The sequence below is a fragment of the Colossoma macropomum genome, unplaced genomic scaffold (genome assembly GCF_904425465.1).
Source record: "Colossoma macropomum unplaced genomic scaffold, Colossoma_macropomum, whole genome shotgun sequence".
NCBI classification, from domain to species: domain Eukaryota; kingdom Metazoa; phylum Chordata; class Actinopteri; order Characiformes; family Serrasalmidae; genus Colossoma; species Colossoma macropomum.
In genome coordinates, this window is record NW_023494806.1 from 18,206,693 (window position 1) to 18,233,500 (window position 26,808).

Genomic DNA, 26,808 nt, shown 5'->3' on the forward strand with positions numbered 1-26,808 from the left:
TGCTCCTGGAAAACTCCTGTGGAGTTTAGATCCAGACCTAATCTGACAGGTTAGATCTAATATGAACATTAGCGGTAGAGTAAGTGTATTGTCCAAAATTAGAGCCCACTAATTCATTTATGTAATTTCCAGTCAAAACGTGCATTAAGTGCAAGTTATTCATTTGTTACATCATAAACCATGGAAAACATATTTAACAGAAAATCACACAAAAGCCTCCAACATGAAGGCATACGCAAAATTTAGTTGATTTGTTGATTAGGTTGACACATCCTCTACACGGAAAAAAAACTTAAATGGCATGCAATTTAATTGGCATTTTTAAGCAAATTTAGTTTAAAATATTGGACAACAACAAAAAACATAAAATACCAAATGCACAACTTTGGCACAGGCTGTATTTCCTGTGGTTGTTTTGATAGGAACATAGACGTATAGGATGCATAGTACTGTCCGTGTGTTGAGTTATAGTTGGAACAAAATGTTGCAGGAGGGTAGATCTCAAAAAGTAGGCTTGGGCAGCCCTGCTGTAAAGAATCACCTAATATGAACAAGACTTACGAAGAACAAGACTTGCCTGGCTCTGTATATTGAAAACAAGCATCTTTGCCACTTTCTCAATTTAATGATACACAGTTCAATCACGCAATATTTGTCAAGCATCTCAGAACAAGAGCACTGAACTGGGTTCACAGTAAAGACTGATCCAGGATCTGGTGTCTTGGTCTGAGAGGTTTGACAGATACAAGCTAAATGCAACCCAAAAAGGCACAGTAAGGTGAGATGTATGAACATCTCCAGGTATATCCAGCTGGTGAATACAGCTTTAGGTTGTCCACAGTAGTGGAAACGGTGGAACAAGACTTTTGCTTTATCTGGGGAAAAATACACATGATTCAGCTAAACATATAATGAATTTGTGCAGAGAATTTTCTTTCAAATTGTTTAGTACGTGTTCCAAAGGCAGAGGGCCTCAAAACTATAACTTGATTTACCCAACGAAGAGTTTCCCAGACAGAAATGTCTGAACAGCTGAACTTTGAAGGTTAGACGGAATCAAATGTGTCATTCCCAGCAAATGCACAAGACCTCAAAAGCCATTCCCCAGCCATCCAGGTCTCCGATCAGTGGCCCTTCTTCAGGTGACAGGTGCACACCATTACTTGACCATTTCCGGCTGCTGAAGTGCTGGGCTTGGACTCCTCCTTCCTTTTCTTCTCCTCTTCTTTCGGCACCTCCACCTCCTCCACCTCCTCAGCTGGTTTTGCCGCTTCTTGCGGCTTAGGCCTGGGGTCCTTGCCCTCCTTCTCACCCACCAGGGCCTTGGATGGGGTGCGCAGGTAGCTTGTGGTGCCCTGGGGCTTAATGTCTGGCTGGGCTTGCTGTTGCTGAGGCCTTTCTGCCCCTTGGTTCGTCACGTACTTCCGAGGTACATACTTCTTGGGCGGGTAGTAGGCCTCGAGCTTGCGCTTGTGGCTCATGGCCGAGGCACAGCACACGATGAAGACGATGACGACCAGCAGAGACGTCACCACAATGATGAGGAGCAGGTTGTCCTGCAGGAAGTCCACCACGCGGTTGAACAGGAAGTCCTTGATTCGGATGAAGGTGGTGGTGATGCTGGGTGGAGGAGAAGGGGATGGTAGCGATGCAGGTGGGACTTGGGTGCTGTGGGATGTGGGGAAAATCGGCTCCGGCTCATTCCCGCTACCTTCCATGGACATGTTGAAGGGGAAGGCTGTGCTGGAACAGCTCCAGCCCCAGATGGCCAGGAGGACGACGCAGGCAAGGCGTGGAAACACTGGCAATGACATGGCGAGGTTCTACACCCAATAGGAGTAAGATAAAATCACAATTAGATATCCTCAGTATAAAACGAATACAATGCGTTGATAAAAACAATTATTATCATAAGATAATACAGCATAACTCCTTTTTTAAACTTTTTTCCAAGCTTTTTGTTTGGAAACACCAGCTGCACTTTATACTGCGTGAATATTTCTTGAATGGAACAATAGAAATTTAACAAAAAACAAATTGTTCACATATTTACTTTGCATTGCTCCTTAAAAACGTTATAGATCTGAAATTTTCTTAAACCCAAATAGACATTACATTTTTATGAGTAGACAATTATTATTTTATTCAATAATATATTACTTTGTTGGTTGTTAAGGTCACAATTCCCACATATGTATATGTATAGAGTCTATATATTTCATGTTTTTATCAGTTTGAACACCTGTGAAAATTCCAAGTGAAAATACTTTAACACATCCTCTACAAAGAACATACTTAAATAAATGAATATATATATATATATATATATATATATATATATATATATATATATATATATATATATAAAAGTTAATAATAATAGTAAGTTATCTTTTATTAATCCCACAAAATTCACCTCCGCATTTAACTCATCTGTGCAGTGAAACCCCCACATACACACTAGAGAATGCACACACACTAGGTGCAGTGAGCGCACTTGCCCAGAGCAGTAGGCAGCCCTGTCCACAGAGCCCAGGGAGCAGTTGGGGATTAAATGCCTTGCTCAACGGCACTTCAGTCATGTCCCATCAGCTCTGGGGACCGAAGCAGCAACCTCCCGGTTGCAAGGCAGGTTCTATAACCTCCAACCCACGACTGGTCAGATATATATATTTATATATTGCATAACGCTGTATAAATATACATTGTATGGGCAAAAATATACAAACACCTGACCAAACACCATGGACATCCCATTTCAAAACCATGGGCATTAATATGGAGTTGCCATCATTCTTGATGCTACAGCATACTGAGTCAGTAGTATCATCTATAGCTTTGTTCATTATCCTGAATTTATCTAAAGCATACTGTAATTTTGTACAGATTTTTCCACTAATTATTTTAAAGCTGTGAAGTTACAGGACTAGCAGAGTCTTTTTATATATTTTCTTCAATTAAACTGATATTTAATATTTTATTGAAAATATTGATTCCAAACTTTTGAACAGTAACTCCAAATTTTCAGACTGGTGGTGACTAGAGATATATAGAATTAAGGCTAAATAGAATCAATAGAAAAAAGCATTTTGGACTGGCTCATCCTGTCTTAATGTTCAGCAGTTACTATGCTGTGATTTGAAACTCACTGGCCACACGGTTGGCTTTGGCATAGAGAAGCTCTCAGCAGATTCTTATCATCAGCATATAGAGAGCTTTGCCTCAGTGAGAAAGGGGGATGTATGAACAATAGTGTGCTGTTATGCTTCCTTGTCCCTATAGAAAAGCTGAATATTAGTTTTAGGAACATACGAACACATCTAAATGAGACATCACACATTTAAAAGGATTCTGTTGTTAATATGTTGCAACAAGCTTCAAACATCAACATTTCTGTTTGCGATATTTGCTGTGATTTTCTCATACAACTTCTAAGCCTGATTAGTATCTTAACTTTTCTTAAGCACTGCGCGCGCTCAGAAACTTTACATACAGAGGAAGGAAGTCTATCATCTGAGATCTATTTATCTGTTTCTGAGAATCTCTGAGGGGAATAAAAGATCCACCAAACCACCAGTCCTCTCTGTACAAAGCAACACACCATTCAAGTTTGACCTGAACAATATAAATAAACTGCTGGAATTGCCATTATACTGCAACATATTGCAAAAGACAAAATACTAGTATTGTGATTAACTGCTTCATGTTGAAACAGACAGAATACTAGCTTTGTGAATATACTACTACATATTGCATAAGATAGAATACTGGTTTTGCAATTGCACTGCTACGTATTGCGATGGGCAGAATATACTGCAGCATTTTACAATGGACAAAATGCTACTATTGTGATTATACTGCTATGTATTGCACCAGACTGAATACAGAATTGCACTTATACTTCTGCATATTGCAATTGACAGAGTGGTACTGGTGAATCAATAATGTGACATGGTTAAAGACAATTTACCATTACTGGATTATATGAATACCTTAATTTATCAAAACACCCATAGAAACACTTATCTGGAACTGGGACTGGTCAAGAAGCTGAGAGCACACAATTCAAAACATTGTGATTGGTTAGTGGGCTAATTTGCATATTGCAGGAATAGTCTGGCATAGTGCACTGAGCTGATGACATAAGCTTCAACATCAAGCAATTTTGCTTGATGATAAAGTCGTCTTTTATGGTTTGTAAACTCTCTTGTTTAAGATTTTGCTAGTTGCACTTTTGGGTGTTAAAAGAAACCACTCATAGCCTTACTATATCTGCTACGAAATACCAGCAATTATTGAGGTGAAGGGTGATATTAAGGGAATAACATAAAGCAAATAAAAATCTGAAATGTCTGTCCTCAACCATGTTACAGTAAATGTTCACTGCATTTTTGCTGTCGCTGTCTGTGTTAAATCTATTCTGGTTTCTGCAGGTCATTACTTAATTGGGGTGGGGACAGAAGGAGGCGAGGAACAGTTTGTAATTTCGCTACCACCAGCTTACCACAGCAAAGAGAGAGGAGTGAACCATCTGTTGCAGAGAAAGAAAGAGAGAGAGAGACGCGGGACTGGGGGGGGGTGGTAGAGTCTTGGATTTACCCTGTACTTACATGCTATTTCTGCAGCTAACCAGGCTGAGGGGCTATTTCTGCACTGGAGTTAAAAACTTGTGCAGTGTAAGTTTCAGTACAATCTAAACAGCTCAGTGCAGACAGTATGCACATACACTTAACTTACGTCATTCTGTTCTGATTCACCATCTACATTATTGGAAACCTCTATCTTGTACTTCCATTAATTGGCCACTTTACTGGAAACACCTACCATGTACTTCCATTAATTGGCCAGTTTATTAGAAACACCTACCTTGTACTTCTATTATTTGTCCACTTTACTGGAAGCACCTACCTTGTACTTCCATTATTTGGCCACTTTACTGGAAATATCTACCTTGTACTTCCATTAATTGGCCACTTGACTAGAAACACCTAACTTGTATTTCCATTAATTGGCCAGTTTATTAGAAACACCTACCCTGTTCTTCCATTAATTGGCCACTTTATCGGAAACACCTACCTTGTCCTTCCACACACTGGCCACTTTATCAGAAACACCTATCTTGTCTTTCCACACACTATAGGGCCACCTTATATATACCACCTTATAGGGCCATTGCATAGGCGAACAGAGACTGTAGCCCATTTGTTTGCAGCACAGTTTATCAACTCCCATCTACCACCTTCATCATTGGTTAGTTTCTGACCACAGGTCCGTTGTTGTCCAGATATTATGTGGGTGGTGGATCATTCCCAGCACAGCAGTAACATGGTAGTGTGTGTGGTGCTGTTACTCCTGGTATGTATCAGACACAGCAGCATACATGTCAGTTTCACTACTGGGTTGTGAGTGGATCACCACCCACAAGTACCATTTAACATCCCAAGAGGTATGTGAGTAAAGAAAAAGCCCAATAAAGATTATTTCAAAAGCTTTTACTTTAAATCACAATGAAATCGAGACTTAAGGCACTTTGCCCTGACGCTGTTTCTAATAAACGAAAGGCATCTACATATATAACCAGCCTGATTAGATCTCATATATAACCAGCATTTGATCTTTAGGTGGGCCCCTCTAGTCTGCAAATTAGCTGAAAGACGTGCTGCATGTAAAGCACATCTAATGAAAGGTTTGCTGTGAGCTCCTCAGCCGAATCTAATGTTTGGGTGGCTCCTGCATGTAGAAGATGGCACAGCCCAAAAATGTCAAAATAAGCAGGTTAAATTACATCCTGAAAAGTTTAACTCTGTCATTCAATCTGTAGAATATGCAGACTGAAGAGAAGAGTGTACGCTGAAATGCACTTCATTAGAGCCTTTGTGTCAGTCCAATCTGAAACGTGGCAGGGTAACACAGTGCAGAAAAGGTCTTAGCCATTAGCTTCTAACTTATTTGGTTAAAGTGACGGCCAAGCAACAAAAAATATTACACAAATGTAGTTGATCTGTCTACACATATTTGGTGTTTGAAGTTTACTTCTTTAGTTTTGCCCTGCAGCAAATGTAGCTAATGTAGCTGACAAGTAATGCAAACTTATATTTAACAGTTAGCATCATGCTAACTGCATGCTTATCATCACGTACTTGCCTCACACCAAGTCAAATTGTTAAGTAATCTCAAAAAGACTCGATTATGTGGTTTCTGACACTGTTTGAAACTGTTATCTATAAAAATCAGAAGGAAAACCTCAGGGAAAGCCTAATGATTTCTGGGAACTAAAAAATGCATGTCTGTAATTTTTTGTTAATTTTTATTTAGAAGAATGATGATTGTATTTAAACTCTGCAAGTATTATATTACAGCTCATGCTCAATTATAAAGTTTTGGAAAGAGTTGAATTCCTGAAATGCCGAGCGAAAAACTGGCCAATCTAGTGGTATCTAGGTAGAAATGGCTAAGCAAGCTTTCCTATTGGTTAGGACTTCAAGAGCTGAATAGAAGTCCTATCTTATCAGCATAATTACAAAGTGACAGTGGACTCAACCAATCAGGTTTCATTTTCAATAAATGGGACCAATGTCATGAGAAAAAATGTTACTCTAGTCCTTCTGGAAGTCCAACAAATGTCACTGCCTGTAAGTTAGGCAGGCTAATTTGTTAGCCTAATTAGGCTAAATGCAGAATGTAACTGCTGCAGTTTAAAGTAGAACGGAAAATTTGAATAAGAAGCTAACTTCTGCCTTGTTAGAAAGTGTTCATACAAATGACTATTCGCTTAAGTGCTAACAAATTACTAGGTTTCCATAGGGATGGTAGAAAAAGTTAGCATTATTGTTGAAGTGGGTTTTTTCCCCTCATGTTTTGACAGTTTTGGCATTTATGGTGCGAAATGAAGGCCTAGCAAAGTAGTCATGGTTCACCACTTATAAAAATGGATATGACTACTTAGCAAATTCAACTATTTAATTCAGACACCAAACTTTTACATTCATAGCATTTAGGAGACGTTCTTTTCAAGTATTTTTAGCTCGTAGTGCTAGTTCAGGCTGAAGTCTAAAATAGCCTTTAGCGAACATACTGCCAATCAGTTCTGATACCTACATACAAAAATACACAATAAAGAGATAAAGCATTTTAATAAGTAAAGGATTTGTGTTCATTTAAGAGCTTTTCAAAAAGTCTCTTTAGCCTGTGCTTGAAGACAGTGAGGTACTTGTTTTAGCTGAGCAACACTTGTGCTAATGTGTAAATTTAACATATTTAAGTATTTGTACCTTTTATGTTTCTCTTGTCAGTCAAGAACAAAACAGCTTGTACCCAGTATTAACATTAAGTTCAATGTAAAAAAAACAATAAAAACAGATGTACTGACTCTTAAGTTAGTAAAGGGCCTATATCTTACATTTTCTTGTACTATATGTTTCCCCCCAGAGGTTCATTTTTGAAGGAGTTTTAAGTTTTGTGTACCATACATTCACATAATTCATCTCTGTTCTGATCGGCTGCTCTGTATCATTCAAAAAGCAGTCCAGGCCGAAAAACTCCTCACAACTTCAACCTCAAAGGACATAAATTTCAACATATGTCTGTATAGGTGGATATCTGTGTTTTTATTTATAAACTGTGCTTAAAAATGCAAGTTTAGCAGTTTGTCATAAAAAGAAAAAACAAAAATCACAAACATAGTTTGTAGCATCCATATGTCTGCGTGATGTGCGTGCATGTGAAAAGAAGTCAGAATTTCACACAAAATCTGTTGTCTAAAATGGCTGCCTCAAACCTATTGACTTCTAGTGTTTGTTAGCAACATTAGCCCAATAACTCCTAAGCTAAAGAAGCAAAACTGAGACACCAAACATGTCTTGGGCGATTAGCTTCATCTAGGGTAAGTGGAAAATTGAGTAAATGAGATTTCAAACCATTCCTGTCAGCACTTATGTACAGTTACTCTGGAATTACAAAAAATACAAATTCTTCCAGAACTTGCACTTACCCCAAGAGAGAAGAAATTAGTTCACTCAGAAGAAACAAAAGCAGACCTACAGTGAAGCAACACTGCATGGTATAACTGAGATTTAGATAACATTTTAGCAATACTCGATGTAACATGCAAAAAGCACTAAAAACATAGCAATAATAAATGAAGAATACCAGCACAGCTCGAATGCATTTACTCTGTACCATACAACAGATCTGATGGTACGCTACAATGTTCTGTAGTGCTTTATTTCATTCTTATTGATCCCTTTGTTTTCCTCCTGGTGTCATTATTTCGGGACTAGTATCTTTTCTAAGCATATTTAAAAATTTTGTCATGAACATATGTGCACCCATTCAACAGTAAAAAATACTTACTGTATGTTGACTTTATTCTTCTCTTGTTCTTCTCTGTGATTCCTGGAGATCCCGGCACTCTCCTCAGTGCACAGGGGAGCAAAGGAAAAAAAGCAAGAAAGAACTAGAGGAAGGCAAATCACAGGTTGACCAGCCGCCTCTGCAGTGCCTTGAGAATCACACAGTGGTTTATGCCTAGGAGTAAGTTTTCCCCCTCAAAAAAAATTTGGAGTGGTGAGCATCTCCCGCCCCTTCTTCTTCTCCATCTTCTCTCAATCTCTTTCTCCTCCTCTATTCAGAGAGACGGTAGGGCAGGGAGGGTTCATTTATCAGGTACAGGTCCACAGGTGATCTGAGCTTTGGTCGCTAATGTTTCCCAAAAACACCAAAATCAGACACTGTCCATCAAATGTTTGAGAACACTTTGCGTACTTATCAAGTACTTCAAAACAGATCTAGCACGGTTTATGTGCTTGTGTGGACTCACAAGTCATAAAGAAACTACTAGCTAATCCTTTGGGTATCTTTAACTACATTCAGCTTTGTGTTCATCAAAATATCTTCCTTGCCATGAAAAGCTATTTTTACCTAAATAATGATTTGTTTTATTTTCTCTTGTTAAATGCACATATTGAAACTCTTTTGGTCAAAAAGTGGTTTAAATAGCTGAAAGGTTTGAGTACAGATGAGATCTGACATCAAAACAAGGAGATAAAATGTGTAGCCTCTGGCTTTATCCCCAAAATAGAACTGTTCTCAGTTGTTCCATCAGTTTTTGCAAAGAATATGATCAAGATCTACAGTGTTTAATATGTTAAGGTACTGCAAACTAACCAAGACAACATGCTTGGTTACTAGAAAAAAACAGAACCCTGTTTATTTCAACTATTCAAACACCTCGACTGTACAAAATGTGTGGATTTCCATATCTCATACTCATACTGACACATAAAAACTAATTTATTTTATTTATGTTTTGTGAATACTAAATTCAATTATTCAGTCACTTTTGATCTTTATTTTGGTTTTTAGATTTTAACTTACCAATTGTATTTATACAGTGCTGTGCAAAAGTCAGAGAGCACCCTTTAATGCATTTAATTTCCAGCAAAAAATCTTTTGCAAGTTACTAATTTTTCAGTGAAAAAAAAAAAATCAGAAAACAGAAATTTACACAGAAGCCTTAACAACTAAACATCAGATTGTTCAGTATTTAGTCTGTCCATCTCTTACCGTTACCAAGCCTTCCATTCTTTTCTATACATTTGCTTTCAGTTTTTCACAGAACTATATTGGGATATTTTTCCACATCTACAAAGTTCAGTCTTACAAATTGGTTGCATTTTCTGCTTGTCATGATTTAAGTATACTTAATTTTGAATTAAGACACATCAGTTCAATAAAACCTTACTGCAAACCTCAGATCTCTTTTTTATCCGTTTCCTTTTCTCAGTAAGGGCTTCTTGAAAGCTACACATCCTCTCAGACTCACAGTACTGAGTTGTCTCCTTACAGTGGAAGCATGGACAGAAACGCAGATTTTTTTCAGATCTGACGCTAGATGGAATTTGAAATGCTGTTTATCTGATTGTGACAGTTTTGGTGGACCACCAGGTCTAGTAATGTTGTTAGGAGCTCCATTTTCTCTGTATCTTTTTCAATCATTTTGTAAACTCAAGTTTCTGCTTTTTCACTTAATTTTCCTTTGACTTTCTCTTTTCTTATGCAATGAATTATCTTGTATCTGATTTCCTTTAGCCATTTTAGATGCACATGAGAATGAAAAGGCAGCTGAGGTGAGTTTGGGTAGCTGCTTGTGTGAATGTCTGTTTGAAGGGGAACATAATGTCACTGAGCTCTCTGGGAGGACACAGCTGGAACTGGTTGGGTTTAAGATTGGAAGGATGGAAGATTTAAAGTGGCAAAAGAGTGCACAAAAGTAAAGAATGGACAAATGAAAACTGATAGATCTGATAATAAACTTAGTGTTGCAGGCTTTTGTACCATTTTCTCTTAAATGCATGTTATACAGTTTTTGTCAACCAACATTTATAAAGTTTTCTACTTTACTTTCCCCCAAAATTCTTTATCTTACCAAACGTCTGCTGTAGGCTTGCTCAGAGGTTTTTCTAGTCCGCCCATGGGTGAGGCTCTGTGGCCACTGGGTGTAGTTATTTTTTCTGAACCCACTTTCTGCCCTCTCTCATCAGTCCTCTGCTATTACAGCCTGTCGACCCACAAACTCAGTCGCACACACACGTCGGGTATGTACAGGCTTTAAATAAACTGTACGTCTACAGCATAAATACACAGGCCTTCTGCGGCCTACAGTAGATACAGGGCTTTTTACAGCAAGGAAGGAGAGAAAAGAAGTGACAGCGTGGAGTTAAATATTCATACAACACAAATATCTACACAGAAAGACTTGTAGAAAGTCACAGTTGAGTAACATCTTGTGAACAAAGTCTTTGAAGGAGTTTGTAGAAAGTATGAAATCTTGTAATTATACATGTGAAAAGGTGCTAAATTTTCCGGCTATAATTCACAATCAGAAGCCTGTCGGTAATACTACAGATGTGCATATAATACATCTGCAGCTGCAGTAAGAAGGAGCTGCACTTGGGACATCCCACAGTACCAACCTCCCTCCGCTGGAGTAAATTATATAGGGCTGCTTTCACCGCAGGAGGGAATAGAACATGCCCAGCTTACTCACTTTATCAGTTAGAAACAGAACAGTGTCAGTGTGAACAGCTGTATTTAAAGCATTTAAGCAAGTATAAGAAAAATTAACATGGTTTTGAGTGGTCCTCTACATATGATCTACAGATGCTCACGTTTTTTAACAAACCATCTGGAAAAACATTTGATCATCAAAACCATTAGAGTTTAGAGTGAGGTTTAGGTTTGGAGTTAAGGTTAGAGAGCAAGCAAGAGTATTAGGCTTGGGCTTAATAGTCAAGATGATAAATGCTTAATTGAATGTAACTGAATTATTATTATTAAGCATCTGCAAAGCAAAGAAGATGGACCATCCCTGTCATAAGTAATTTAAAATATTAACTCTAATGCAAAGTTTTAATCATCCCAGTAAAATGACATATTTTTGGAAAATAAGTGAACTCTACAGAGAACACAGATGATAAACACAAAATATGAAATAACTTTTGCACAGGCCACATTTTGTGTTTGATTTTTTTCTAACAAATAAACAGTAAGAAGTGTCTTCTATTTAGAGGATAAGTACTCGTTTTCCAATCAACAAGGCATGTAATTTGAACAGGGCCGCCCAAACGTTTGCACATGACTGCATATACATTCAGACCACTTTGTTATGTACGATTGCTTGCTGCACCTAATAGGCCGCCATACATTTTATAGTCAGTTGTGAATTTAATCTGCCCATTTGAGCATCACTGTTGCACTTAGAAGCCAGTAACCTGTTTAGATTGTATCAGTCTTTCTAGTCCGCTTTTAGAATTAACCTGGTTTTGACCAAATGGCAGGTGTTATGCTGCATTTAAGTGGTGTCAGAAACTAGGAAATATAAATTTTCCCACTTGTAAACTGCATCTGAACAGCCAACGAGTCAACAACTGGTAAACTCGGGATTGTAGATGACACACAAGTTTACAAGGTGTGATGCATAACGCATACTTTCACCTTTTCTATGTGTGAAAAATGGCAAAATTGTGAATGTGAACAAATATATATACCTGATCCACTTCTGTTAGATCTGTTAGATCTTTTTAACATGGCAAAGAAAAAGCAGGATTTTATTCTCCAGACCTCTGTGCTTTCTTTTTTCCATGTGGTGGGCATATCTATGAACAAGCACCCAAACAGGGTGAAGTTGTATTTACTAGCTTATCAGCTGGTACCTACAAACTTCCGATGAGCACCTGAATGCAGCATTAGCTGAACGTTTTTAAGGTAAGACACTACAGGCAGAAATGACGATTTTGGGACCATCAGTCGTGTTTTAATTTTTAAAAATAAATCGCATCTCTTTCCTCAAAAGTGTAATCATAAAAATGTCAGTAGAAATGCATTTATTTCAATGTGTTTTGGGAATCTGCCTCCACCTTCCACGCTACATATAGTCGTACTTAACGCCACGTTCATGTTACTGGCCTCTTTGCTTAATTCTCCATTCTAAACAGCTCTCAGTTGTTTATTATTAGTGTGAGACAAAGGCCGAAAAGCCAGCGTTCACTGGATTTACCGTTTACTGATTACATGCTGCTGCCTTGTTAGCGCTGAACAACGTCGCATACGCAGTGAAAAAAAAGGTTCCGATCTGAACGTTCTCATTAAGATCGCATGGCCACGAATCAGGTATGTATCGAATCTAAGAGCACATATGAAAGTGGCTCAGATCTGATTTCAAAAAGATCAGATTTGTGTCCACACAGCTCTAAAGAAATCAGATCAGTGTTACATTATGGCAAAAACTCGATTTGTGCCACTTCAGCCTGGTAATGTGATCGTAGACTAACAGTTTGAACACCCCCATTAAAATGACATGGTTTGTTGATTTTCTAAGTGGAAATAAAACATCCTCTACAGAGAACGCATTTAAATATACATTTTTTCTGCAAATCTGAATGCACAATTTCTACTACTGTTGAGTTTAAAATGGTAGGGAAAAAAAGAAAACCTCAAATATAAAATGTCACAACTTGTGCACGGCAACATTTTGAGTTTTATTCCCCCCAATATGTTAAATTCAGCAAATAAACAGCATTAAGATTTGCTGAAAAAAATGTTGTATTTAAGTGTTCTGTGGAGGATACAAACATATTTTCACTTAGAAAAAAATGCCATTTGACCAAGGGTGCACAAACTTTTGTGTACAACAATATATCACTGAAAAGCATGTTTCGATAATAACCAAATATACCTATTTCTTTTCCACAAATGGTGCATGTTTTCTGAAAGCTCACTGGCTAATGTGGTTCAGAGGCCTGTTCGTAAAACCAGTTTTCCTGTACATTCAGAACCAAAAATCTCAACTTCAAGGACACCTGCATTCAAGACATTTTACGTGTTCATTCCTAACGTTATTCTAAAGGATATTATAAAAGGATTTTGTAGTTCTTTGCAGAAGGCCAGAAGGCCTGGGATTTTGTCCTGCAAAATAGCTTGAAAAATGTTTAATAATGTCAGTGCATAATGTTTTCTCGATTAACCATAAAACAATGAGATTCCAATAATCTGCTCTGTAAAATACTAGCATCAAGAAAATGCCAAAAGCTAGAATTTTGGATGTTCATACATATATAATTAGGTAACATCTGATTTGCATATCTACATTTTCAATGCGTGGAAAACTTAAAATTCAAAAAGCACTGGTAAGAATATCAGTACTCAATAGCCAGTGATTTACTGTGATACTGATGGTTTAATCGCCTGTAGTGTCTCCCTTGATAATACTTGATAATACTGTTTCTTCAAAATTATAGCCAACACATTTTGATGAAAACAGGATTGAATTAAACTTCCTCTAGCTAACTCGTCAATATGTGCAACACACCAAATTCAGATGCACTGCATGCTATAGCTATAAATACATATATAGTACTGTGCAAAAGTCAGAGACCACCAGTCAGAGATTTAATTTCCAGTCAAAACCATCATGAAGTACAAGTTATTCATTTGTTCACAAAATATTTTGAGGAAAACAGATATAAGATAATACACATTTAGCTGTTCACGCCCTTCTGTCATTTTCTGTTTTAAAAACAATCATTTTTTTTCTGGACACTGAACAATTAATAACTTGTACTTAATGTCCATTTTGATTGGAAACGTCATAAACGAAGGGTGCACAGTACTGTACATTTTCAAGTGATTGTATGTTTATATACACATACACATGATATGAACGCAGCATCTGCCGTGTCTTTTAAAAAAGGCAACTGGAAACACTGCCTAATTAACATTTCAGCGCAACAGAGATTATTACAATTTATGACTGCCTGTAAGGCAGCCTGTTAGGTACAGCGCAGTTATGATGTAATAGTGAGGCTGATCAGTGTATGACTTGACTATAAACAGTCCATTCTAAATTCATAAAAGCATAAACTGTGCATTTATGAAGTACATCACGTAACAGTACTGTATTACTAAGACATTCTAATCTGGTCAGGCTTTTGAGAAGAGCAGGACAGTTAATGGTAACAGTTGCTAGGCAGGTTTTCACTTCATACACAACCATGCACTAAATATTGTTTAAAGAAGACAACTTCCTCTTCCTCTCATCAGTACAGCATGCTCTCAGATGCTTCCTGTGGCTGACTCTACACCCCACGCTCATGTGGGCCGAAGCCTTTATAAACGTTCAGGAAAGGAAACGACGAGTCATATGAACCAGTGAAAAGGAAATGAGTAAAAAGTAGGTGTAGCACAGTTTCGGATCTTCTGGTGCGCCAACACATTTTAGCTTTTGGCATTGCACTGCCCGCCTGCAGATCCTACACTCAGTTGACGTTTTGGAATTTCTGCAATATGGGTGAAGCATTTCTGAGAAGCACTTTCAAGTTTGAGGGTGCACAGACTCCTTTGGGCAGGTTTAAAGAAATATCCACCAACTTGTGCTGATGGAGGGGTGGAAGATGGAAAAAGTGCAACATTATCTTCCTCATTCAATCAGGCACTGTCTTGAGTGATTGGATAAACAAGGAGCCACAACAATTTCCAAGGGTTCCCTATTCCCAGGGACCCAAACCCTTGTTTTGCAGGTTTTTACAAACAGAATCAAACCAATAGTTTGGTAGAAAACCTAAGTTACTCAATTTTCCAAGACATGTTTGGAGTGCATCTTTAGTTTTTGCACACTTCAAAAAACGATATCTTGGCAAACGAAACCACCTTAAGTCTCCTCAATACATCTAGTATTTCTCACTGTGGGATTGTTGTAAAATTATTCAGCCTGTATACATGAAATAATGCCTGAAATAAGCAACTGGCTAATGGGTTGCAATGTACCTAACAAGTCATGGAAGCTTGTACCTGATAAATTAGCACTGCGCAAACTGCATAACTAAAACATCACACTTACGGCAAATCATCTCATTGTTAAGCAGTCTCAAACACACTTCAGCCCCATTCAAGCAGGATTTGTTTTACCAGAGGAGGTCCAGTAATGTAATCTGTGCACAATTTAACTGAATTTGTCAGGAATTTCTGTAATTTTACCAAATGACCCCAAACATTCCAGACTTGTATGGACGTTCATGTCTGTTATGCAACATATGCCATGCTTCCAAACACGGTGTGCAGCTAAATGGCAACTATGGCACCACAAAAGTAAAAAATAAAAAGCCAGAATGCAACACTGGACGAAGGAGGAGACTTCACGCCTCATTTCAGATTAAGGAACTGGGTGAAGTCAAGCTCCATTTTAGGAGTTAGGCTCATCTTCAGGTGGCAAAATAGAAAATAAAAATGGAGGCAGTGCTTTCTATTCTATTTCCTGATGACGATGAGCTCCAGGTTCAGTGAATTCTAAAAGTAATTCTCTCCATAATTAACACTTAGCAGACTGTAAAAATAACAGACACTGGACATTCATACTGGATTAATCGAAGATAATGAATCTCCTTCACTCAAATTACAGCACCTCCCCAGGTAAAACTAGCCCAGCTCCAACAGAGATCTTCTTGAACATAAGGATGGACTAATTTTTGAGATATAAGCTTCCTTTACCTGTTAGCTACATTATCCTTGTAGCTAAACTGAAGAAGCAAACTTCAGACACCAAACATGTCTGGGCTGATCGACTTGCGTTTGGGGTAAGAGGAAAATCATGTCCATTTACCAAACTACAGACAGAAGCCTAATACAGAAAGCACCTGTGGCAACCTCTACGCTACACCTTCTGTGTCAGGCAGGAAGCTGTTGAGGGTGAGATCATCCCCATCTTCGTCCTCAGTGTTAGGGATCAAGGCGCCATTGCTTTTGGGGTGTCTCGGCTTGGGAATGGGGTGTTCTGTGTCGTTCATGAGGGCCGAAATGCAGACCATCTCCGTCTCCTGGAGGAGACCCTCCCTGTTCCTGTATCTGCTGGCCGCCAGCTTTGTAGCTAAAATGATAGTGGACATGATGAAGATGGTCACCAGGGCGGCCAGCAAGGCGATGGCGATGAGGCAACGACCTACAAGGCCTTCTCTTTTTGAGGCTTCGGTGGGACAAATATGATCATTTATGACTTCACTGCTGGTGGTTGTGCCCTTGGTTGGTGTTTGTTTCTTGGTGGTAGAAGGCGGGAAAACAGTTCTCAGCGTGGGGGATCTACTTGTGGTTGTTGCTACAGCAACAGCTGAATGCGTGGCCTGCTTGTTGGTTACCACTCTGGGCTCCACTGTAAGAGCAGAACTTCCTGGTAATGACATGGGGCCAGAGCTGCTGTTTCTCACAGGAGACTCAGTCTGATTAGAGCTTTCGTTACCTGCAGGACTTTCAATACCTGCCACCTTGGTGGTGTTGCTCTCTGTTCTTTCACTGGAATGGAAGCCTTCAAAGGTTTCGTTTCCCTTTGAGCTTTGACTGGTGGTCATTTCTGAAGCATGATGAGCTGTTGTAACATTTCTACCAAAGTTCTCTTCATTCCCCTCTGCCGTCTGGGTTACAGGGACCTTTGGAACTATAGTAGATTGAATTTCAGGTCCGGTTGTGTCATTTGACTTTGTGGAGTTCGAATGTTTAAGTTCATCCTGGCTAGAGGAGACCAAGCTGCTCACGGCCAGTAGTGAAAAAAGAAGTAGCCTTAGCACAGGTCTGTTAGTCATGGCCATCATCTGTAGCATAAAAAGAAAGCAGAACTTGGAGAAGAGGACCAGAATTGCATTGTCTGACACATTGTCAGTCTCTATCTTCAAAACACAGACATCTTACAGTCAAAACACATTGGGTTCAGCTGGGCTAATTTTGAAATGAAAATAAACTTGAGCAGTCATCAACACAAACAGAAGCTTTCAGTCGAGGATTTATATTGTTAAATATGGCTTTAACGTCATTTTGAGTTTTCTCATCTCACATGCTATGAGCACATCACTGAGACTTCATGTGGATCACAGCATCCTCAACTAATGCCAGCTTCAAACTACCTTCAGAGAGAGATTGTTAAAGTTTCAACCTCTATTCACTACCTTGCAACCTCACATTTGATGACCATTTGCCATTTTCTGTCATTCCAGAGTGCAACAGTATGTTAGCTAAAAGTTTCAAGCACTCCACACATTCATTACAGATAATACAGTAGTAAAAGCAATTAAGCAAAAAATAAAGATCTGTATACGTACTGACTCTGAACGTCTTAGTGCCAAACCGAAGCTGGGTTGCAGGCCCTTCTTTCGAACAGCTTGAACTGCGTCAAAATCCTTTCACCGTTTAAATTTAAGTTCAGGAAGTTGTCTCAGCGTCAGACCATTCTGAGGTTTCAAACTGACGCAAGCATCAAGTGAGCAAATGGAAGTCTGTTTTAAAAAGCACACGCAGGCTTCAGTTCCCTAATTCGACACATTACAAGCAAATGACAGCGACGCTAAAGCAAACCACAGAGCCTCCTGCTTGAAGGTGGGCCCTATGTTGGAAAGAACAAAAGATACAAGGGAGTTTAACAGTTAATATTTATTTTTCTGATAGCCATTGAGATTCTCTGATGCTTGAAACAGAATGAATGGGAAAGAAAACAGTACAAATACCCACAAAACAATTTATTTCTTTTAAATTCTGAATATTTTACTGTTTGGTCTTTGATGCATTTTCTTATGTAGTCTGGCGGGGGGTGGGGCAGGAAGAAATTTTTGAAATAATAATTAAAAGTTATTTACAGCATTAAATGGAATCCCATACACTAAGCTTTCTAGATTCTATTCAACCTACAGAAACCACTTTAAATCTTTATTCCTTACCACCTACAATACTCCATTCCAACATAAGCACTTTCACTCTGATACATAAATAACGCTGTCTTTCACAAATGCCAACCTGAACCATCTTAAGACGGTTAAGTGAAGTAGACTAGAACCAGTGGATAAGGGCTTATTCCACCAACACCAACAAACAAAGCAGAGGTTCCCCTATAAAGGCCTTACTGGTATATGCAAAACCACTAAGACAGCTGTTGGATCATAAGTTTTATTCACCTGATTGTGGAAAATTCACATGCCAAAAGCCCAGGGACCATTGAGATGGCTTTGTTCTTTAAGATAGTTCAGTCACTTGCCCAACTGCATGGATTTAGGTGGTTTAAAGGACTAAAATCCCCTGTCAAGGCCATAAATTCTACTAAGGTAAAGGCATTTGTTCGATAATCCTTTCATGCTAATCTACCAATTCACATGAACATTGTATCTCTCCTATCTCTCAAACACTCCCTAAAGCCATCTGTGCATATCAACTCTTACATTTCTACTTCTCCCAAAAAAGTAACCTTGCTAGTAATGCATAGGACCTACTGGAACCACTACAGAATGGCACCGATATCTTTCTTCTATACTTCTACTCCACTAGCTTTTCTTTGTTAATCAGCACTTTTGGATAGAGACTTCCTTGGCAGGAAATCCCATGAAAACCATTTGATCTAAACTGTGCACACCAGCAGAGGTACCGTATTGTCTCTGTGGGTGGGTGATTGAAAAAAAGAGGATGCAAAACACCTGCGATCATCTCAGTTCCTGGAATGAACTACATGAAGACAAGTTTAGCAAAGGGTGCAGGGGAAACTGTGGCAACAAACACTTGGACAAAGCACATTGGAAACATGTTCACATATTAGTTCATAAATGGCATTTGCACAAAGGAAAAGTTAGGTTTCCTCATGGACCACCTCAGAAAAGTTGCATATTCTACTGACACCAGTTCACAAGTGAGCCATGGCTTGTGTCAAAGTCATGGTTTGTATAGTCTAGACAAAGCTAGAGCCCTAGAGAGCTGGTTTCACATGGCTAGTAGAGCAGGGCAGTTTTTCTATTCGCAGCGGAAACAGGACGTCAAGCATGGAATGATTGTGGCAGTCTATGCCAACACTGATGACATAAGGTCAAAACATTGATGAAAAATAGGGGCAAACTCCTGAGGTTTTATGAGGTTCAGACCTGACGACAGAGCAACAATCTCAAGGCTTTGGCCAGAAAGGGAAATGATTTAAAGAGAAATTTTAATGATTTTTCAAAATTTCTGCATGATTCAATTATTGAGATGCAAACTAAGGGATTCAGAGTGGTCTGATGTAGAGAAACTTACTCGGATTTCTTTACAGTGGTGGTGATAGGAAGCAAAGGTAACAATATGTACACAAATATAGCCTTTTTAATTACAATCCAAAACAACCAGTGAACCTACACGTGTCCTGAGTTTTCATGTAATGCTGATGGCAAATTATACCTATACCTGAAAAAATAGGTTTTCTTATGGAACTATTTTGTCTTAGCGCACCCAGCATGAACCTCTCCGTCATGAAGAAAAAAAAAAACAAAAAAAACAACATTTTAGGCCAAATCTTAAAGCTATTGTAGAACAGTATCTCAGGCATTAGACCATGTATTCTAATTAGACCATGCAATAGCTTTTTGTGAGGGAACTTTTGAACCATTAAACGTTTCAGTTGTCTGGCTCCTATTACCACCACTGGGAACGATTCTTTTTCCCCAGAACTAACTCCACAACCGTGAATGTTTATGTCTTATCAATTTGATTTGATTATGAAGAAATGTTGAAAAATCATTAAAATTCCCTTCTAAGTTTAGAGAAGAAATAAGCTGGGGTTGCAATGTTCTGAACCTAAAGGCATATTTTACTGAAAATGTTGAAATGGCTAGTCTGGCTTATTAACCTCAAACTGCAGACTTTATTCAACTCAGTATCTACTATGAAACACTGGGTAAATATTACAAAACTATTTTGCAAGTTCTGTGAAAGTGCAGAATTGGAAGTGTGGGCTTAACTGGAAACAATGGTAAATTTTTGTTCATTGCTGGCCACCCTAACAGACTGACAGAACTACCGCTTTAAATGCTCCTGTACAAGTTCCCATTTATGTATCATGAAGCACATTAACTAAAGACCTGCTTAATGTGCTTTGTTCCACTGTCAGAATGTGAAGCTAAGCACCAATATTTTATCCATGTTAATCCAACTTCTCAGATTAGGAATCCTGATCTATATATTTCATCTAGAGCCCCTGCAACGCAATTCATTAGATGTACAAAGTAAGAACTAATGTCTAATCAGCCATCTGAGAAGTGTGATAAGTACAGTCAGAAAGCTATAAAATGGTATAGGTATACTATGAGACAGATCCATTGGGTTTAAACTAAACACAAAAAATGAGAGTGGGAGGGGCAACCCAGGAATGTAAAAATCAGATTTTTAATTAGAAAAAGAAAACTTTATTGCATGATTTTAGCATAATGAGAGGATGTTCTGGGAGAGAGGCAAGTTGTAGGGAATGATAGGAAATCTCAATGGCTGTGTCCATGGCAAATGAAGCACGACAAACCAGACTGGAAGAACCAGACTGGAGAATCATCTGCTGATACAAAACATTTCAGTACAAAGAATGCTCAAAATAAGTTTTAAATGGGCACCTGAATATTGATCAAACTAAACATAAGACTTAAGATTCTTTCAGCAGGTGGATGCTGTTTTACTCTGTTGATCTGTACATTCGCTCCAACTGTATACTTTTGCCTGGTTGGTTAAAATCAGCTTGAAAAGTTTACTTTTTTGTCCACTGTAATATATGATTTAAATAATTCCCCCTCCATTGCATTACCGGCCTATTGCATTGTCCCTTATTAGTACAAAGTCTGAGTAAGACAAACGAAAAGCTATGGTCAAATACTGTCAAGGAGGTGCATAAACATGTCTCCTCTAAAAAAAAAATTTGGCAACAAAGAAAAGGGGAAAAGAGGAAGAGGGAGGAATGCAATACTGATGCTATTTCAACATCTCAGCACATCACAAATTATGTGAATGCATCACTAGAACCTTGGTCACGATGTTTGACAATAAGAAAAGGAAACAATATTATGACCTTTGGAAAAAAAAAAACACCCAATAAAACAAGTGCCACTGAGGGATTTGGAGTAAGGTTGAATTCATAAATTTGGTGAGAGACCTATGCTTTGTCTCTCTCCCTCTCTCTCTCATTTTGCAGACAAAATGGGTTTGGTGGTTAGAAATGGGATTTAAAAGTTCATCTTGGAATGTTGGTCGGGATCGTTGCTAGGCAGGCTTCAGACGGAACGCTGTCGTGGTGATTGGCAGTGACGGGTCCCGCCCACCTGGCCAAAGGAACATCCTGATCAGTAGCTGGGTGGAAGGGGATTTGGGTCCTTTAGATGTCCATCTGGGACAACTGCTCCTCGAGTTTGGCGATTCGCTTTTCCTGACTGCTGACCAGCTCTCGGAGAGATTTGATTTCTTTTAGCACCTCATCCAGCTTTGCTTCGCCTTTCTGCAACAGAAAATGTAACACATAAGAGGCCAACAAACATTCAAAAAAAAGCATTAAAAAACAACTGGAGGCACCCAACCACTTCAACATTTAACAAGCAGAAAATGCTTTCAACTGCTAAGACCCTGGGCATTTTGACTTATGCACTGTACTGTACATGTTGGCCCTCTTACTGCTAGAATATTCTAAATGTCGTTGTCAAATGCTCTGACTGATAGCAAAATAGCATGAGGTATGTAGGGATGGGTGATATGACAAAAATGTATCAGACATAATGCTGCTATCAAAAACTGAGTGCAGCAATTTTTATTTCACGTGCTGCTCTGTACAAAACCCAATCAAACAGAACAAATTATTCTGTATTTGTAAAAATAAACTGCAGTTGGTCCATGTCCTTTAAGTACTGACACTATCCAGAAAACACAGAAAAGCATACTGTGAGCAAATTTATCACAATAATGACAAAATACCATTTATAGTATTACTGCAAAGTCAACAGTGATAATATAAGGCTGCTTTTGGACCACCCAGTACAGTCCACTCTATTAGACACAGCTACCTTCTTGGTCCACCTCACAGATGTAAAGTGTAAAGTCAGAAACGATAGGCCATCTGTTGCTGCACTGTTAGTGTTTGTGTCATTCTCTAGTCCTTGGTGGTCACAGGATGCTGTTGGCTGGACATTTTGGTTGGTGGACTATTCTCAGTCTAGGAGTGACACTGAGGTGTTTAAAAACTCCAGCAGCACTGCTGTTTCTTATTATACCAGCACAACACACACCAATACACCACCACCACTACAGTGTCACTGCAGTGCTGAGAATGATCCACCACGCAAATAATATGTGCTCTGTGGTGGTCCTGTGGGGGCCCTGACCCTTCAGGAACAGGGTAAAAAGGAGGGGAACAAGGTTACAGAGAAACAGATGGACTACAGTCTGTAATTGTAGAACAACAAAGTGCACCTATATAGTAAATGGAGCTCATGAAATGGACAAAAAGTGTAAATACAATGTGTACTTAATGAAGTGGCCGGTTGGTGAATAGCGCTCAGCTGGGTGGTCCAACAGCAGACTTAATGACTCAACTCTTCATACAAAAATGACCCACAGTCTCCTCTCAAAGATAGAGAGTATTTCATGTTGGACATGGACTGTAATTATGACTTTTCTGACCTTGTTTGTGGTGATGTGTATGCAATGGAGATAGGGCCACAGTCTTTCATGAAAGTTAGGGACCAAGCTTTTGTTTATTTAACTTCCAGTCCTTTTGATTGAACTTTGGAGGTGTGGAAAGATATTCCTTCAGAATTCTTTGAAAAACTGAAAGCAAGTCTAGTGAAAAGAATGAAAGCTACAATAAGGGCAAAAAATATATTTAGTTATTGATACTTCTGTGTAATTTCCTATTAAATGTATGTTTTCCCCTTTTTTTCTTACGCTAAAACAACTAACTTTTACTCAATGGCCAGTTTGACTGGAAATTAAATGTATGAAAGGGTGCTGTCTGACTTTTGCACAGTACTGTACACATTGAACCTCTTGCTGCTAGAGTCTTCTAATGTTGGTATACTTACAGTTGTTCAATTGCTGAGTACAAAATACTGCAAATTGCAGCAATCTCTGTGTTCTAGGATTTTACCCTGAACAAGCAGAAGGCAAGTAAAAGCTTTGCAGAGTATTTGACTGTGATTATTAGCACTTCTGTCATAGTTAGCAAAATCACCAGCCTTCAGGAAATGAAATGCTCATGTACTGCACCTTCCTGTGAAAGTCAATTTTAGTACATTAAACCTCAAGAGTGTCAAAGGCAAACATGTTTATTAACAGTGCAGACTACTAAAATCATTTCAAGAGCATAAACATGCCTGTGTGTGTTTCGGGTCAGCGGATTATACAGTTGCATGCAAAAGTTCTGGCAAAATTACATGTTTTGTCGATTTTATTATTATTTTTTTTTAAAGTGTAAATAAGTTAACGCATTCACAAACATAAATTAGGCACAACTTCTGTTAATTTGTTTAACATAAATTCTTTTTTTCCCCCAAATATATTAAATTCAGCAAATAAACAGTAATTGTGCATGAAAACGTGCAGAAATCTGTTCCCTGTAGATCTGTTAACTTCTATGAAATGTGTCATTTGAAAGGGTGTACAAACTTTTGTATACAACAGTACTTCTAAATGAATGTGTGCGCTTTCACTTTTTGCTGCTGTGCGCATGAGAGTGTATGTGAGCATGGAACTCTAAATTTGCATGGTAGTATAGTAGCTCTCATGATTAAAGATTTGATCTGGACAGTGGTGGGCAGACCTACTTTGAGGTCACTGTCATGTTCTAAATAAGGAATAATCTTCTCAGGAGAAAAACCCTCTTATGCTATATGAGGGGTGCCCTCTGTACACAGGCATATCTGCAGGTGCAAGATTTAATTACCATTTCAAGTGGCTATGATTGCTATGCCTTCACTATAAAATAATTCAGCCTAGCATATGTATGTTTCAGGTTCAACCTTGCATATGTTTACAGGCAAGATCACAGCACCAACAGTCAGGAAGTGTCAGCATTTGTGAGCGTCTTATACAGACGCAAATATCTGTTACAAGGAAATGACGTATATGAGAAGTGAGAAAACAGAATGAACATAAAGAGCACACAGAAGAAGGGAAGACAGTGAAACAGCACGCAGAAGAAGGGAAGACAGTGGAACATTCTGAAGCACTCACAATAGACGGGGCTGAGGTGGCTGTTTTGGTGGCGGGGTTGGTGTTCTCTGTATTCTTGCTCATCTTGGGCTTGTTGTCCAGAATGTTCTTCTTGACCACCTTGAGGTCACGGTTCTTGCCAGGAATGTAGCCGTGTTTGAGCGAGATCAAGATGGGCTCGCCGTTCTTGCCCTCAAACCATTCCTCGGCCTCCAGAGCAGGGTCGGGACCAGCCGTGTCTGGATACAGGTCATCCTGGAATAGGTCAGACTGCAGAGAGCCGGGAAAGTTACAGCATTCATTATGGGACATTGCAAGAGAAGTAGATGCTCATAAGTAGTCAGTTAAACTCAACCCCAATACTTAGCCACTAGTCTATGCAACAGTGTTAACTACATACCTCAGATCAAGACAGAGTTAGAAACAGGTGTCACTCTTGCCCTCAATATTGCAATGCACAGCGTAGAATCCTCACTATTCTATAATATCTATTACAATTCAGCTTAACCTGAAACACCTAATTAGCAAATGAAATCAGCTGTGCTATAGCAATAAAATATGCAAAAGTGACACAATGCTAAAATTTAGAACCAGTAACTTCGTCAAAAATGCCGTTCCTACAGACCTGGTATTATTTGAACCCACTGTTTCAGCAAAATTTCTATTTATCTCACATTCTCGGAAAGGTGAGAAAACACGGCCAAAATTTTATAAAAAACTCTATTCAGACAGGATTAGGGTAATGTCATTTTTTAACCGGTGTTTCTCAGTGATTTTAGTTCTGTCCAAATGCACCACGTCAGTCACTTTTACAGCCTGCATGTTACTGCTTAAGTAAAGATTCCAGTGCCAGTTACCTTCCATAAAACGAGCCATAAAAATGACCTCAGGTTACATAAATCCCACCCAAATCGATACGTTGATTAAAATAGTATCGTTTCTTTTTCAAAAGGAGTTTCTTAAGAAAGAAAGTGCTCAAGCAAGGCCCATTTACTTGTGTTCTCTGTGGCTAAAATCAAGCTATGTACTGTCCTCCTTCAAATTCAGATGTAAAAATTACAGAGAAAGTGACCCAGTGCATTCACTTAAGACAGCAAGACAGATGGTTTGGGTAAACAAAGTAATAGCTAAGTGCCCTCTGGTGTTCAATGACTCTAAAAGCAATCACTACAAAGTGGGTAAAAAAGACTCACTTTTCTTGGCACAGTCATGATGATAGGCTCACACTTCCTCTCATGCAGTTTGTAAAACCTGAACATAGAGTTAAATGTTTTAGTAAGACATTCATGTCCACAGCAATGTAGAGTCTATACGGTCACAAATGCAATGCATGACTGTTCTATAGCAGCCTTGGGCACATTCTTTTTTTTGTCAATGAGCCTTATATATCCTTACTGAACACATAATACATAGTTTTGTTATCAAGGCTATACTGATGTAAGAGGCTTTTGCAACTGGTTCAGGAGTGTATGAGAAGTGAATGAGCCAGTCTGAATAGCCAGCCCAATATTATGCAGTTCTGATTTACTGCACTAATTTACTGAGCCAGCTAACCACGAATGCGAGTCATGAGTTAGGGTCATAAGGTACTTAACACTAAAAAAACAAAAGGGCAAAAGGCAAAAGCAAGATTTTCAGTTTAAATGTGGTTCTAAACTAAGCCTCCATACTGCCCCCTAAAGGACCTGAAAAATGATCACATTTGTGAAGTGTAGATCTATATTGGAAGAAGGTGAGACCATTAGCAGACTAAACTCCACAGGTAATCAGACCTCTCCCGCCTCACCTGGCGATTTCACACTTGTTGACGTCCAGGCCCCTCTTGGTCATGTAGCCCATGCCCCTCTGAGGCTCCTTGGTGGTGAAAGTGTTGAGGTAATGCACGTAGGGAGCCTCATCCGTGATCTCAAAATAACGGATGCTGCTGTCGCCCTGGCAACACAGGTAACAACCAAAAAGTGACTGACTCCATTTGAAATCACTGAAAAAATGAGCAACAACTACACAAGGGAAAAACGCATACAGTCAATACAAGCATTTACGAAAGGAACAGTATTCAAAAGGTGAGCATGGCGAGTATAACAACAAATAACTGGAGGTTTTCTCAATTAGGAGTTAGCAAATCTTGAGAGGTTCATTGTGGCATTGCAGGGGGGTTGTGAGACTGTGATGGAAAGGTTATTGTCCAATCAACAATTAGTGAATGGATCACGTCATGTAGTAAATGTTGTATACACATGACATTTTAACATGGATTACCTTTAATAGCTAGCATTTTAAATCAAACCAATATGTTGCACTCTTGTA

The 26,808-nt window shown here is 38.8% G+C and overlaps 3 protein-coding genes across 6 annotated transcripts in view; all 3 read right to left on the reverse strand.

Moving 5' to 3' along the window:
• Positions 1 to 924: 924 nt before the first annotated feature.
• On the reverse strand, positions 925 to 8,918 carry tmem119a (transmembrane protein 119a). Of its 2 annotated transcripts, none has more exons than XM_036597968.1 (2): positions 8,353 to 8,918; positions 925 to 1,829 (listed from the first exon to the last, which is right to left on the reverse strand). In XM_036597968.1, exon 2 carries the CDS (start codon positions 1,812 to 1,814, stop codon positions 1,125 to 1,127), a length of 690 nt encoding a protein of 229 aa, XP_036453861.1. In that variant the 5' UTR covers positions 1,815 to 1,829; positions 8,353 to 8,918; the 3' UTR covers positions 925 to 1,124. The 2 variants fall into 2 exon arrangements, with proteins under 2 accessions (XP_036453861.1, XP_036453860.1); XM_036597967.1 differs by having other exon boundaries at positions 925 to 1,823; positions 8,353 to 8,905.
• Positions 8,919 to 11,509: 2,591 nt separating this feature from the next.
• On the reverse strand, positions 11,510 to 17,773 carry selplg (selectin P ligand). Of its 2 annotated transcripts, none has more exons than XM_036597957.1 (2): positions 17,641 to 17,773; positions 11,510 to 17,132 (listed from the first exon to the last, which is right to left on the reverse strand). In XM_036597957.1, the coding sequence occupies exon 2, from the start codon at positions 17,130 to 17,132 to the stop codon at positions 16,200 to 16,202; it is 933 nt and encodes a 310-aa protein (XP_036453850.1). In that variant the 5' UTR covers positions 17,641 to 17,773; the 3' UTR covers positions 11,510 to 16,199. The 2 variants fall into 2 exon arrangements, with proteins under 2 accessions (XP_036453850.1, XP_036453849.1); XM_036597956.1 differs by having other exon boundaries at positions 17,637 to 17,773.
• A 176-nt stretch (positions 17,774 to 17,949) lies between these two features.
• coro1ca (coronin, actin binding protein, 1Ca) overlaps positions 17,950 to 26,808 on the reverse strand; it is a 68,386-nt gene continuing 59,527 nt past the window's right edge. For both annotated transcript variants that reach the window (XM_036597933.1, XM_036597932.1), the window contains exons 8-11: positions 26,288 to 26,433; positions 25,695 to 25,752; positions 24,523 to 24,771; positions 17,950 to 21,796 (exon numbers count right to left, since the gene is read on the reverse strand). In XM_036597933.1, coding sequence (XP_036453826.1) covers positions 21,677 to 21,796; positions 24,523 to 24,771; positions 25,695 to 25,752; positions 26,288 to 26,433 — 573 coding nt within the window. In that variant the 3' untranslated portion in view covers positions 17,950 to 21,676. The remainder of the gene's footprint in view (positions 21,797 to 24,522; positions 24,772 to 25,694; positions 25,753 to 26,287; positions 26,434 to 26,808) is intronic.